The sequence below is a fragment of the Papaver somniferum genome, chromosome 11, assembly GCF_003573695.1.
Source record: "Papaver somniferum cultivar HN1 chromosome 11, ASM357369v1, whole genome shotgun sequence".
In the NCBI taxonomy this organism is placed as follows: domain Eukaryota; kingdom Viridiplantae; phylum Streptophyta; class Magnoliopsida; order Ranunculales; family Papaveraceae; genus Papaver; species Papaver somniferum.
The window spans coordinates 137,804,111-137,819,721 of NC_039368.1; the positions used below are offsets into that span (position 1 = coordinate 137,804,111).

The 15,611-nt window shown below is 44.5% G+C and overlaps 1 protein-coding gene across 1 annotated transcript; it reads left to right on the plus strand.

The window, feature by feature from the left end:
• Nucleotides 1-10,263: 10,263 nt before the first annotated feature.
• Nucleotides 10,264-11,312, plus strand: LOC113325306. Its single transcript, XM_026573505.1, has 2 exons — nucleotides 10,264-10,620; nucleotides 10,680-11,312. The coding sequence occupies exons 1-2, from the start codon at nucleotides 10,264-10,266 to the stop codon at nucleotides 11,310-11,312; spliced, it is 990 nt and encodes a 329-aa protein (XP_026429290.1).
• The last annotated feature ends 4,299 nt before the right edge of the window (nucleotides 11,313-15,611 follow it).

The window sequence follows — 15,611 nt, forward strand, 5'->3', positions numbered from 1 at the left end:
GGAAAACCTAGCTTGTGAAGCTTTTAGGGAAAATCAACATAGCTCCCCTGTCCAGGACGGTGTCAGAAGCCTTGATTCTGATGAATCGGGAAATTCTCTTCGAAAGGTTGTTGAGAAGACTTCCGAGGAAGATGATGATGTCGCGGTTGATGAAACTGAAACAACTTTTGGAGAAGACGACGGAAATGTTATTGATGGCATTGGAGAAGTCGTGGTGGCATACGCTGGGTTGGTTGCCAAGGCAGATGTTGGTAAACAAACGGATGATGTTGCTGCTGAGACGACTCCTGGGTGGGATGTTGAGGCTTCTATTGTTGATGTGGCTTCCGGATGGAACCTTTGCTGTCCAAAAGATTGTTGGGGAAATTTTTTGAAAAAGCTCTGACCGAGGCATTGGCAATTCACACATTATCTTTCTATGACTAGCGTCTTCATCTTCATTGTTTTTATTCTTCGTTTAATTGTCCTGACGTTTTGCAGACTTTTTTTTTTTACCTTCCTTGTATTAGTTGCGGTTTCTGTCTTTGAATAAAACCTTACATTTTTGAAAGACCCAAGCCTTCCCTTAGAATGAGTTGGTGTTTCTGGTTGTGATTGGATGGTTAATGGCTTCTCAATGATTTGGGATTTGTTTGTTATATATTTCTGATATTTGGAAAACTCATTCGGAAAGAAATGTATGCCTTTTGAATAAAAACGAAACCCTAAAGAAGAATACAAACGGTGCATTCATCTTGGGGAAATACAAATATCAAGCGAAAAGAGAAATTGCTGAAGAAAATACTAAAGGGAGAGTGCTGGAAGAGGGTAGTACAGCGTTTTAGGGATTGAAAAGCTTGAGCCATCGTGAGTGAATCATCACGCCTCCCAGCTTGTCTGTGTTGATGAGCTTGAAATAACCTCCCAAAAAGACGCCTTCCACAATATATGGCTCGTCTTCTTTTTCCTTGGGTGAATCGGTCCGAGCAGATATCTTCACCGTCATCTTCCCGACTTGAAAAGAGTTCACTTTGACCACCATATCTCCGATTTGAAACGAGTTCGGGTGTTGTGCAACCGTCTGAATCTTGGTATCGTCAGTTTCGATGGCAGCTTCCAAATTCTTTGCAAAGCGTTTGAATGGCCCAGCGCCCCACTCACATCTCTTGACAGCGTCCGCGCCAGTAATCGCGCTGAGTCCCCATGACAGAATAGGGGAAGAAATGACTGGTTGTAAAGAAGAAAGTTCGGCCAGACTTACCTGCGTTTGGAATCTATGAGTTAGCGCCAACAGGTCATCTCCAGGTGTCTGGGTTCCATCGGTAACTCGTCGATGCGGCAGCAAGTGGGACGGTTTGTTAGAGATTCTTTCGGGCGTTGACATCGGTAGATGGGATGTTCCTAATTTCTCCTTGTTGTCGAGTACCCACAAGTGCCCCAATATCATTTCGTAACCCAGTTCTTTGACAATGTGGAATTTGCTACGCGTTATAGCGTCTCCCACCTTGATCTCGAGGTTAATATAGCCGTACGCGTTCAAGGCTTCCCCTCCCGGGTTCTTAATCACGGATGGGGAATGGGTAGCCTCTTGTTTCGTAAATCCCGAAGCTTTCAGAGTCTTGAAAGTAACAATGTTAAAGACAGAGGCCGTGTCGATTAGCGTGTTTTCGAGTTCAATACCTCTTAAATAGGACGTGGTCAGTAGTCCCCATTTGTCCTTTTCGATTCCGCTTGCTGAGAGAGCGTGGGATCTTGGTGTGGCTTACGTGGAGGGAAAAAGACGTTTGACCTACACGACACGATTGAGAGCCGTGAAGATATCTTGGCGCTACACCTTGGAAAGGTAGAGAATTTCGCATACGTGCTGCATCATGGATCGCACAGTCTCGTGCACGGAGTCCCCAGAGACTCCACAATTCCTCACCGGAAGTGGGTCTCGATGTACTCCCTCGTTTCCTAGTTGAAGTTATCCTGCTTCTATCTTTTCTTTGAAGATATGCTTCAGTCTGTTGCAATCACTGGTTGGGTGGTGAACAAATCTGTGGTAGTGGAAGTATTTGGGTTTGCCATCTCGGCCTCAGTCGGTGGGCGTCTGGGAGATGGTAGTCTGATAACATCATCTTGAATCCATGCTTCTAAGAGATCGATCACCTCCTCAATGGGAAACGAGAAATCCAGGGTATTTCCTTCAGCTTCGTGATGACGCATGGGAGCTTTAGCGGCGGCCTTCCGTGGCGGAGTTGCTCGTCGTGCTGGTGCTTCGCGTTTAGGATGCTGGTCTGCAGCTGGAGCCTTCCTTTTTCCTCCCTAGTTTACTACGCTCACAGAGGAGAGACCAGCGTTGTAATAATTGTTGATGAGACGTCTATTCCCGTGAGTTTCGCGTACATCTTCGGCTTTGGTTGGTCTAGCTCTTTCTAATAATGCTGGTGCTGTCGTTGTTGATCGCCTGGAAGGTTTATGGAGCTCAAAGAATGTATGGAAACGCAGGTTCTCTAGCAAGGAGCGGTAAATGTGAGCCATATCATTGATGCATGAATTCACCAACTGTTGCTCGGTCACATTTGGGTCATGACAGTCTAGTGCTTGAACCCTGAATCTCTTAACGAAATCATTTGGATGTTCGTTGTCCCGTTGGTACATCCTTCCGAGGTCCGAGAAGGTAACTTGTTCAGACACAAAGAAGTAGTTCTTGTAAAATGCGGTAACCATGCCATCCCAGTTGGGGATGCTGTTTGGCGCGATGCTGTTGTACCATGTGTACGCTCTTCCGGTAAGCGATTTCGAAAACTCCCTCAGACGAAGAACGTAATTGTATTCATGTTCGCCTAGGGACTCCAAGAAGCGAGAGACATGTTCACGTGCATTTCCGGCGCCGTCGTACAGGGTGAATTGAGGAGAGGAGTATCCTCTTGGAAGAGGAATCATTTGTATTTCAGGTGGGTAAGGAGGTTGATGCTGATGCATGTTTATTTCATCATTCTTGATTCGATTCCGGAGAAGTTGCTCCAGATCCTCTCGTGTGACAAAATTGGACGGATGACTTCTTTCCAATGGGGTTCTGACACGAATCTCCTCGCACGCGGAGACGCGTTCCGTCGAGGTGCTAGCGTCGGGGGTGTTGTTGGCGTTTCTAATTGTCTCTGGAGGGTGTGACTCACGCGGTAGCAGCTCTGTCAGGGCTTTGAGGAAGACGAGTACTTCTTTCTGTGTCAAAAAAATATCCGTATGGGCTCTAGCGAGAACCTCCTGTCGTTCCATCAAATCAACGATGGTGATATAGGGTCGGCTTCCTCTGGTTCCTCCGGTTTCTCGTCCCGTTGGTGGGGTGGTTGGAGTCTTAGTGGAAGTTGGAGGTGCCATGCTTTACGAAGCGTTATGAGCGGTAGCGGCAGCTCTGGCCATGTTGACTGGTGGTGTAACGCCTGAAGGAGCACTTTCAGTACTGCCAGGATTAGCGAGTTGCGTAGGGACATTAGAGGCGGCAGCGGCTCTGGCCCTAGTGACGGCGGTGTTATACCAGAAAGAGTGGATTCGGTATTATTGGGGTTAGTAGGTGGCGTAGTGATGCTATTGGAAGTAGTGTTAACACCAGGGACAGATTTTGCATTGGTGTTCTCGGCAGCCGATCCGGATCTGAGTTCCACCATGTTGGAGTTGGAAGTGAAAGGTGATATCGGAAATTTGGAAATCGATATCGCAATCGATAGATTGATCTCCCACTGTGGTCGCCAATTGTTTGAGGGTGAAAACGATTTCTGTTGATTTTGGTAATTTCGGGTGTGTGGGTGAGAAACGAGTATAAACCCTAAACATTGTACTGCAAGGGAGTACTTTAGATTCGAGAGATCAATCTGTACAAATCCGGCCTAAACCAAGAAATGGTCGTTCCAGACTTGCTTCGGTCACAAAGTGAAGGAGAAGGGTTGGTTTTGGGGTGGAAAGCGAAGAGAGTGTTGAGACCAAAATAGTTGATTCTGGAACAGTAGTTGTGTTCACGACTTGTATCAGAAAGTGGGAAGCTAACATATGGAAAGCTAGCAAATATTTTCTGAGTGTTGTATGCTCCTTACCTGAAATTGTTGTTCGGTGGAAATAGGTAATGCCTTATACAAGTCGAAGTGAAACGTACTCTGGTCTCATTAAGAAATGGAAAACGGGTGAGTAAATGAGAGGAGGTGGTAAACGGTAATGCCTGGAATTGATGTTCCATAAAAGAAAGTGTTTCACCATTACTCTTTGTATTTACTAACCGCCTCATCCTTATGATACTTTCTTATAACGGGCATAGTATACGCCGCACGCTGTAAACCGCCAAACCAATACCCAATGAGCATCCCCAGTTTGTGACATGCATTGATGTCTCAAGTGGTTTCATGGAAAACATGTAGCATGTTGTTGTCGTCTGGCAAGTCGAGCTTGGGAGACTTGCCGGCTCGGTGACCTTCGACGGTCGAGATTTTGCATCTTAAGAGAAAAGGTAGCCGTTGATTATTGCAACCCTTCGTTTGGAATACAGTGGCATAAAAGCATGCTCGGTATGGCTTTAATATGGCCTGGTTTAGGAGCGACCAAAAGTTAGGGTTTTGGCTTTGTTTAGGCGCGACCAAACTAGGGCCAAAAGTTGCCATGCGTTAGCTGGTAACCTTGGACGGCTAAGATCTGCATCTTAGATGAAAAGGTGGCCGTTGATCGTTTCAGGCCTTCGTTTTGGCATCCGTATAGGGAAGGCCGGCATGGTATGGCGCGACAAGGTGGTTGGCATGCCATTGGCACATGTGGCATGGCATTCCTTGGCGCGGTTTTTTGTGGCCAAAACAAGGGTTTTGGGCCAAAGGTTACCATGCGTTGTCTGGCGACCTTGGACGACAGACAATTGCATCTAGGATTGAAGGGTGGCCGTTGATCGTCGCACACCTTCGTTTTGGTAGCCGCATAGGGAAGGCCGACATGGTATGACGCGGCAAGGTGGTTGGCATGCCATTGGCACATGTGGCATGGCATGCCTTGGCGCGGTTTGGCGTGGCCAAAACTAGGGTTTTGGGCCAAAGGTTACCATGCGTTGTCTGGCGACCTTGGACGACTAGGATTTGCATCTAGGATTGAAGGGTGGTCGTTGATCGTCGCACGCCTTCGTTTTGGTAGCCGCCTAGGGAAGGCCGGCATGGTATGGCATGGCAAGGTGGTTGGCATGCCATTGGCACATGTGGCATGGCATGCCTTAGTGTGGTTTGGTGTGGCCAAAACTAGGGTTTTGGTCCAAAGGTTACCATGCGTTGTCTGGCAACCTTGGACGGCTAGGATTTCCATCTAGGATTGAAGGGTGGTCGTTGATCGTCGCATGCCTTCGTTTTGGTAGTCGCATAGGGAAGTCCAACATGGTATGGCCAAGGAAAATGACGCGGACGGCTTGGCATAGTGGGGCCAAGGGTTTGGATGGCTTGGCATGGTGGGGCCAAGGAATAATGGTGCGGGCGGCTTGGCATAATGTGGCCAAGTCAGAATGGTGCGGACGGCTTGGCATGGTGGGGCCAAGGGTATGGACGGCTTGGCATGCCCTTGGCGCATGGTGCGGCCAGCATGGCTCGGGCCAAGGGTTTGGCATGACATTGGCGCATGGTGCGGCCAGCATGGCTGGCATGCCTTGGCGCGGTAAACGTGGCTGACATGGTTTTCCATTGGAACAGTGGTGCGGCTGGCATGCCTTGGCGCGAAGATGTGGATGGCATGGTTTGCCATTGGCACAGTGGTGCGGCTGGCATGGTTGGCATGCCTTGGCGCGGTGATGTGGATGGCATGGCATGCCATTGGCACAGTGGTGCGGCTGGCATGCCATTGGCACAGTGGTGCGGCTGGCATGCCATTGGCACAGTTGTGCGGTTGGCATGCCTTGGCGCGGTAAACGTGGCTAGCATGGTTTGCCATTGGCACAGTGGTGCGACTGGCATGGTTAGCATGCCTTGGCGCGAAGATGTGGCTGGCATGGTTTTCCATTGGCATAGTGGTGCGGCTGGCATGGTTGGCATGCCTTGGCGTGAAGATGTGGCTGGCATGGTTTGACATTGGCGCAGTGGTGCAGCTGGCATGGTTGGCATGCCTTGGCGCGGTGATGTGGCTGGCATGGCATATCATTGGCACAGTGGTGCGACTGGCATGGTTGGCACGCCTTGGCGCGATAAATGAGAATTAGGGTTTGGCATGGATGATGTTAGTCAATATTAAGGGTTTTTCCGTGGAAAATGACCCATGTAAAAAAAGGTACCCCGGTAATTCTTACGTAGGCATGCTGATTGATTCCATAAATGTGCTAGTGGTCATAGTGACATCATGTCGGATGTACAATTTTATGATTTTAACCCTAAGCTAAAAACCACCATCATGGCTAGGGCCAAGGGTTTGGAATGACATTGGCGCATGGTGCGGCCAGCATGGATGGCATGCCTTGGCGCGGTAAACGTGGATGACATGGTTTTCCATTGGAACAGTCGTGCGGTTGGCATTCCTTGGCGCGAAGATGTGGCTGGCATAGTTTGTCATTGGCACAGTGGTGCGGCTGGCATGGTTGACATGCCTTGGGACGGTGATGTGGCTGGCATGGCATGCCATTGGCAAAGTGCTGCGGCTGGCATGGTTGGGATGCCTTGGCGCGGTCAACGTGTGTGGCATGGTTTTCCATTGGCACATTGGTTTGGTTGACATGGTTGGCATGCCTTGGCGCGAAGATGTGGCTGGCATGGTTTGCCATTGGAACAGTGGTGCGGCTGACATGGTTGGCATTCCTTGGCGCGAAGATGTGGCTGGCATGGTTTGCCATTGGCACAGTGGTACGGCTGGCATGGCATGCCATTGGCACAGTGGTGCGGCTGGCATGGTTGGCACGCCTTGGCGTGGTAGCATGAGAGTTAGGGTTTGGCATGGATGATGTTAGTCAATATTAAGGGTTTTTCCATGGAACATGACCCATGTAGAAAAAAGGTACCCCGGTAATTCTTACGTAGGCATGATGATTGATTACATAAATATGCTAATGGTCATAGTGACATCATGTCGGATGTACAGTTTTACGATTTTAACCCTAAGCTAAAAACCACCATCAACAACTGCAAAGCCTCTGAGCAACCTATTTCATCTTCAGCTTCAGCTTTTTCAACCATAACAGTACCAGCTCAACTTTGGCATAGAAGATTAGCTCACTCTTCTTGTGAGTCTATGTCTAAAGTTTGTAAATCTCTAGGATTGAATAATGTGGTTAGCAAGCCATTGTTCTGTAATGACTGTCAGTTAGCAAGAAGTCATAAAAAGCCTTTTTCTATCTCATATTCTGTTTCCAGTTATCCTCTACATCTACTTCATATGGATGTATGGGGACCTGCCCCAGTTAACTCTGTACTTGGATACAAACATTATGTCAATATCATTGATGATTTTTCAAGATTTTTGTTGGGTTTATCCTCTTAAAGCTAAGAGTTATTTTAAAGTAATTTTTCAGTATTTTAAGTCTTTTGCTGAAAAGCTGTCATCTTCACATATTTCAACCATAAGGACAGATGGAGGAGGAGAATTTGTAAATAATGAGTTAGGAAATTTTCTTCATTCCACTGGTATTAGTCTACAACTTACTTGCCCCCATACTCCTGAGCAAAATGGGATTGCAGAGTCAAAACAAAAATATCTTTTGGAGATTACTAGAACTTTCCTAATTCAGTCTGGCTTATCTGAACATTATTGGGTTGATGCTCTACAGACATCAAACTATGTAATTAACAGACTTCATACTAGATTGCTTCAATCCAATTCTCCTTATCAAGTTTTATTTGAGAAAGAACCAGATTATAAATTCTTAAAATGCTTTGGTTGTCTTTGTTTTCCATGGTTAAAACCTTATACATCTAATAAGTTGCAACCAAGAAGCATTTATTGTATTTTCCTGGGTTTATAGTGCAAATCATAAAGGCTACAGATGTTTGGATTATAACACTGGTAGAGTTTATATTAGCAGACATGTAGTTTTTCATGAAACTTGCTTTCCTCTGGCACATACTTCACCTTATAAGTCTTGTTTGCCACCACTACCAGATACGCTTGTCACTACTTCAAATATTGACTCGATTATACTTCATAAGTCTTCTACAATGTTACCATCTACTTTTACTGGTGTTACTTCTAGTGGTTCAACAACAACAACAACTACTTTGTCAAATATTACTCATGATGATTCCACATCATCAACTACTTCTACTATCTCAGGTACTACTCAGTAATCTTCTACTGTCAATCATACTCATTCTATGACTACTAGAAGCAAACTTGGTATTTTTAAACCAAAAACTTTTTTTTTGCTATCAAACATGTTCTACCAACTTCCTCGCGTACTGAAGTACCTCCACCTATTCCAACTTTCTTTACACAAGCAAATAAACACCCCAAATGGAAAAATTCTATGGTTGTTGAACACCAAGCATTTTTAGATGCTGATACTTAGACTAAGGTACCAGCACATCCTTCATAAAATGTGGTGGGCTGCAGGTGGGATTTAGACTAAAATATAAATCAGATGGTACTATAGACAAGTTTAAAGCCAGACTAGTGGCTAAGGGCTTTCATCAAATGGAGGGTTTAGACTACACAGAAACCTTTAGTCCTATTGTCAAACCAACAACTATAAGAATAGTTATTTCCTTAGTAGTTAACTTTAATTGGGATATCAAACAAATTGATGTAAGTAATGCATTTCCGCATGGGGATTTACAAGAGGAAGTTTACATGATGCAACCTCCTGGATTTCAAGACAAGGAACATCCTGATTATGTATGTAAACTTCATAAATCTATTTATGGGCTCAAACAGGCACCAAGGTCCTGATATGAGAAACTACTAGATGTTCTTCTTCTATTGGACTTCAAACCTTCTTTAACAGATACTTCATTATTTGTGCAGAAAATTGGTTCCAGGATAACTATTGTTTTGGTTTATGTTGATGACATACTTATTACATGCATCTCTTCTGCTTATTGCAGTGAAGTCATCTCATTCTTCAACAAATTTTTCCCTGTTAAAGATTTAGGTTCTTTAAACTACATTCTGGGTATGGAAGTTAAAAGAAATGCAGCTGGTATTTTTCTTCATCAGACTAAGTACAGTCTTGATCTTCTTCAGAAGTGTAATATGGTTGGTGCAAAGCCATGTAGCGCTCCTTGTCCACCAGGCACTAAACTAAGTGCTAAAGATGGTGAGCTATTACAAAATCCAACTGAGTACAGGTCACTTGTTGGAGCTCTACAATACTTAACTTGGTCCAGACCTGAAATAACATATTCAGTTAACCAAGTATGCCAATTTATGCGTTCTCCTACCACTGCTCATCTAACTGCAGCTAAAAGAATACTAAGGTATATTAAAGGTACTCTTGGACATGGCATTCTTTTTACTAAAGGACTTACAGCTATTTCTGGATATACTGATGCTGACTGGGGTGGGGATCCTGATACAAGGAGATCAACAAGTGGATTCTGTCTCTTTTTTGGTAATAATCCTATATCTTTGTCTGCTAAGAAGCAACCTACTATTTCTAGAAGCTCAACAGAAGATGAATACAAGTGCTTAGCTACTAAAGCTGCTGAAATTCTATGGGTGTGTCAAATCCTCAGAAATCTTCATGTTTTTCTTCCTACATCTCCACAACTGCTATGTGATAATAAAAGCTCCATTTCTCTGGCTTCTAATCCTGTACTGCATAGCAGGATGAAGCATTTAGCTATTGATTATCATTTCATTCGTGAACTTGTTCAATCTAACTCTATGAAGGTTTCTTATGTTTCTACCATTAAGCAACTGGCAGATATCTTTACTAAAGGACTTGCAGGATCTCGTTTTGCTTTTTTTGAAGAACAAACTGAAAGTGTTATCACCCTTTAAGTTTGAGGGAGGCTAGTAGCAGTAAAACTGCTTTTCACAGTGTCTTGTTATTACAGCTTTACTAGAGTTGTCTTTATCTTTTCTATGGCTCTAACTGTACCATGTGTGTGGTTGTTATTATTTCTTGTCAGAGCCAGTCCTGTATTTAATGTGATGTACAGACTCTTTTGTTGTCAATAATGGAAGATACTTTGCCTTATTTACGGTCACAAGATATTCTCTTTAATTGACCAAAATCATAATAATATATATGGACATTATCTCTCGAAAGAGGGTAAGGCGTGTTATACCAAAACTCTGACATGGTATCGACCTACTAGCCGATCCTCTTCTCCTTCTTCTTCTTCATTTTCTTCACCAACAACAACAATGGCAGGAGATAAAAAGACAGTCCATCCGGCGTTTGCTATTAACAACATCAAAACCCTAATCCCTATTATCCTAGACATCAAACAGGATGAATACTCATCTTGGGTTTTTCTGTTTGAACTCCATCTTCAGGCTCATCGCCTTATTTTTATCATCAATGGAGACAAACCCCCACCAGATGTTGGCGCCGACACCGTGCTCCAACTTGACGTTCTCTGTCGTCAATGGATGTTCTCCACCATGGCCAAGGATTTAATGCTCACCGTCCTAAAATCTGGCAAAACTGCTAAAGAGATTTGGAATCATCTCAAGAAACTCTTTCAAGACAACAAAGGTAACGCGCTGCGACTCTTGAATGTAAGTTTGTCAATCTTAAGTTTATTGATTGCACTAGTATTGATGATTACTGCGATAAGCTTAAATCCCTATCCGATCGATTACTTGATCTTGACTTTCCCATGGATGATAAACGACTGGTGATTCAACTTGTCAACGGCCTTCCGGAGGAATACAACACAGTAGCCTCTTTTATCCAACAATCAATGCCGACGTTTGATGCCGCTCGATCCCAGATGCGTACCGAAGAGATTCGCCGCTCCCAACAGCAATCTCAGTCTGCACCTACTGCTCTTGCCGCTGCAGCTCCACCCTCAGACCGCAGCAACCAGTGCTCACAGCGCGGTGGTCATGCCAGACGCGGTGGCCATCGCTCCTTTGCTCCATCCACAGAACCTCCCCTGCTGCCAACGCCACCGTACCCCTACCAGCTCTACGGTGCACCCCATCCAACGTACAACATCCACTGTCCACCACAATGGGCAGTGCCACCTTGTCCGTACCCTACAACACCTCCGGAAACACCTTGGCAGCCACCTCCCAGCCGCGGTTCCTTCCATGGCCGTGGCCGTAATGGTCAGTCACGCGGCCGAACCTCTGGAGTTGGACGTGCACAGGCATATCTAACTCCATCCACGGAATATCTTCAACCCAGTGACATTGCCGAAGCGTACATCTCCATGAGTTTATACTCACCTGACGACGCTTTCTAAATGGATACCGGTGCCACATCGCATCTCACTGCGAATTCAGGTACTTTAAATACTGTTTTTAATACTAGTAATATTCGTTCCATCTTAGTTTGCAATGGTCACAGTATTCCAGTCACTGCCTCTGGTACCAAGTTCATAGATATTCCATCCCGCACCCTAAAGCTCAAAGATACTCTTGTTGCTCCCGACATAATCAAAAACTTGGTTTCTGTTCGTAAATTCACCACTGATAATCATGTGTCTGTTGAATTTGATCCGTCTGGTTTTTCTGTGAAGGATTTGAATTCGAGGAAGATTCTCCTTCGATGTAACAGTTCCGGGGAGCTTTACCCTATTACTGCTTCTGCCGTATCACCTTCAACATCGTCTCTGTCTCGTCCTATATCCCTTTTCGTGTGCTCTCATGATATTTGGCACAGCCGCCTTGGCCACCCAGGGAAAGCTATCTTAGATAATTTATGTGCAAACTCTTCAATTCAATGTAATAAAAATCAGTCTACCAAACTTTGTCATTCCTGTCAAGTTAGTAAACATGTTCGTCTGCCATTTTTTGAATCAAATTCTGTTACTTTTGCTCCTTTTGATATCATTCATAGCGACTTATGGACCTCACCATTACATGTTGAGACTGGTTTTAATTACTATCTTATATTGTTAGACGACTTCACAAATTATCTATGGATTTATCCTCTCAAATTAAAATCCCAAGTTTATACCAAGTTCTTGGAATTTCGTTCTTTCGTTAAAACTCAGTTTGAACGAGAAATCAAATATTTTCAGTGTGACATGGGTCGTGAATTCGACAACTCATATTTTCATGATTTTACTCACAAAAATGGGTTAGTTTTCCGTTTCTCATGCCCTCATACCTCCTCTCAAAACGGCAAAGCTGAGCGAATGATTCGTCGTGTCAATGACATCACTCGCACGCTTATGTATCATGCATCGGTCCCTCCCAAATATTAGGCCGACTCCCTACATATGGCCGTCTACCTCCACAACATTCTTCCTTCCAAAATCCTAAATTTCTCTTCTCCGGTGTCCATTCTCTATCAACGTCAACCAACGTACTCTCATATTCGTATTTTTGGTTGCCTTTGCTATCCCAATCTTTCCACTACCACTACTCATAAACTTTCTCCCCGTTCTACTAGGTGTGTTTTTCTTGGCTTTCCAACTCATCACCGTGGCTATCGATGTCTCGACTTAGCCACTAAAAAAATCATCTTGTCTCGTCATGTGACGTTTGATGAAAACGTTTTTCCATTCAAGGACAATGTTTCTATTCCATCAAACTGTCAAGACTCTCCCTCCACACCATCTTCCACTATTCTTCCCATTCGCTTCCGTTACCCAACATCTCCTCATACTCCGCTCCTAATCCCTCCTGTCCAGCCACCTTCCGCCACTATGTCAGTTTCTTCTTCCGCTACACAGCAGCGCCCAGTCGTTGCTCCACCATCTTCCGCCACTGCACATGCACCTTCTCCTGAGTACAGCCCTACACACCTCCTCATCATCGTTCTACTACAGCACCTCACCTCCACATTCCCCCACAACAGCAGTCAGCTCCCACAACTCCTGACAGCAACACTTCAGTGTGTACTGTCACTGCAACAGCGCCTGAATGCACTATCCAGGCGGTCACGCCTCCATCTTCCGCTCAGCCTGGCACTTCGGCCAACTCCTCTCACCCTGTTACTCGTGCCTCTCGTGGAATCTTCCGTCCCATTCACCGGTTGAATCTCAATGTTCAGACACAACAACATATCTCCAATCTGCCAAAATCTCACCTTTATGCTCTTAGGGATCCCAACTGGACCAAGGCCATGCTAGATGAGTTTATTGCTATGTTAAAAACAAAAACTTGGGACTTAGTACCACGACATATTGGATCTCATGTTATTCGTTCCATGTGGTTATTTCGTCACAAGTTTAATGCAGATGGTACATTGCAGCGACACAAAGCCCGTCTTGTTGCCAATGGTAAATCTCAATAGGTTGGAGTTGATTGTTTTGATACTTTCAGTCCGGTTGTTAAGCCTGCCACCATTCGTACCGTTCTCAGCATTGCCACATCAAGATCTTGGTCGATTCACCAATTGGACGTCAAGAATGCTTTTCTACATGGGGACTTGTCTGAGACAGTTTATATGCATCAACCTCCGGGATTTGTTGACCCTGCTCGACCTGATTATGTTTGTCGTCTTCGCCGATCTCTTTATGGTCTCAAACAGGCGTCTCGGGCGTGGTTCCAGAGGTTTGCAACTTTCATCACAGGTTGTGGTTTTCGGGGTAGTGTTTGTGATCCGTCTCTTTTTATTTACCGGTCCGGCCGGGAAACTGCGTATTTATTACTATATGTTGATGATATCATACTCATTGACTCTACTGATGCTCTCCTAGCCCGCTTTATCGACCTGATGAAACTGGAATCTTCTATGACTGATCTTGGCCCGTTACATCATTTTTTGGGCATTACTGCTTCTCGTTCTTCCTCAGGGTTGTTTTTACCTCAGTCACTCTACACAAAGGACATCATTGCTCGTGCATCCATGACGAACTACAATCCAGTAGAAACTCCGGTCGACACACACTCTAAGCTCAGTGCTACTTCTGGACCAGCACTTTCGGATCCTACTTTATACCGCAGTCTGGCCGGAGCGTTACAATACCTCACTTTCACTCGACCGGATATATCTTATGTAGTTCAGCAGGTATGTTTATTTATGCATGACCCTCGGGAGCCACACATGCAAGCCATTAAGCGCATTATTCGATACCTTCAGGGCACTATTGATCATGGTTTGTCTCTATCGGTTTCGAATATTTCTGGCCTCACCGCCTATTCTGATGTTGATTGGGCGGGCTGTCCTGACTCACGCCGATCAACATCTGGTTACTGCATTTTTCTTGGAGACAATCTTGTCTCTTGGTCTTCCAAACGTCAAGCAACGGTGTCCCGCTCCAGCGCTGAAGCAGAATACAGGGGTGTCGCTAATGCTGTGGCTGAAACAACCTGGCTACGGAATTTACTTCTTGAGTTACATATGCCATTACAACGGGCTACTCTGGTGTATTGTGACAATGTGAGTGCTGTCTACATGTCTGGTGATCCGGTTCAACATCAACGCACAAAACATGTAGAGATTGACATTCATTTTGTTCGTGAACGGGTCCGTATTGGTGATATTCGTGTCTTGCACATCCCTTCCGAACATCAATATGCTGATATCTTCACTAAGGGTCTTCCAAGACAATTATTTATTAATTTTCGTTCTAGTCTTAGCGTTTGTTCCTCTCCCGCTCAGACTAAGGGGGTGTAATAGAAGATATTTTGCCTTATTTACGGTCACAGGATATTCTCCTTAATTGACCAAAATCATAATAATATATATGACCATTATCTCTCGAAAGAGGGTAAGGCGTGTTATACCAAAACTCTGACAGTCAATAAAAATCAGTTTCTTTCTCTCTATTAGGATCCACCCCACTAACTAAAGTTTTTCCTTTTCTCTTCCGAGTGGATTAAGATAATAATACAAAATTTACATAATTCAAAAAAACTAAAAGAAACGAATAATGAAAAAAAAGTACAAGGTATCCATGAGCCGATAAGGAATTGCCTTAACCTTGCCTGTCAGCTGTATTCGCAATTGCTGGTGCGGGATATGCTGGTCATGTCTCCCCCCGCAGTAATCTTTGCTTGTTCCATTATTCGGTGATCCTGTGAAGTATGGCGGAGTAAACATTTTCATATTAGTTGGCTCTTCTGGTGTTGTGAAGAAGATAGCTCAACATTTTTATATTGTTTAATCTTTGGGTGTGGCAATGTTACTTCTGGTAAGAGCTCCATTAAGAATCAAACAATCAGATATTTTTTTTCTCAAGGAAAAGAGCAACGAGTTGTTTCACTCCAATTCCATGAATCTGATCCTATTCATAAACTTGAATGTTAGAGGCACTGAGTTCTTTTATAAGTTTCAATTCTTACCAGTTTGTAATCATAAGTAAACCCATATCTAGTGCATCACGAGCAGCTCTCTAGGTCCATAAAACTCGCAACTTCAATTCTTACCAGTTTATACTCGTTAGACGTTAGTTGAGGGATTTGAAATACAAATGACCTTCTCCACTTTTTTTGTGCGAGCAGCAAAAATATGCAAGCAACTCAAATGCATGAATCCAGAATTACCAATCCGAACCGAACCCGAGTCAAACCCGAGTCAGAATCATTTGCCGGCCCCATCTAAAATCAACTTCATTTCGGAAAAAACAGAACAAACCTAAATCCTCAAA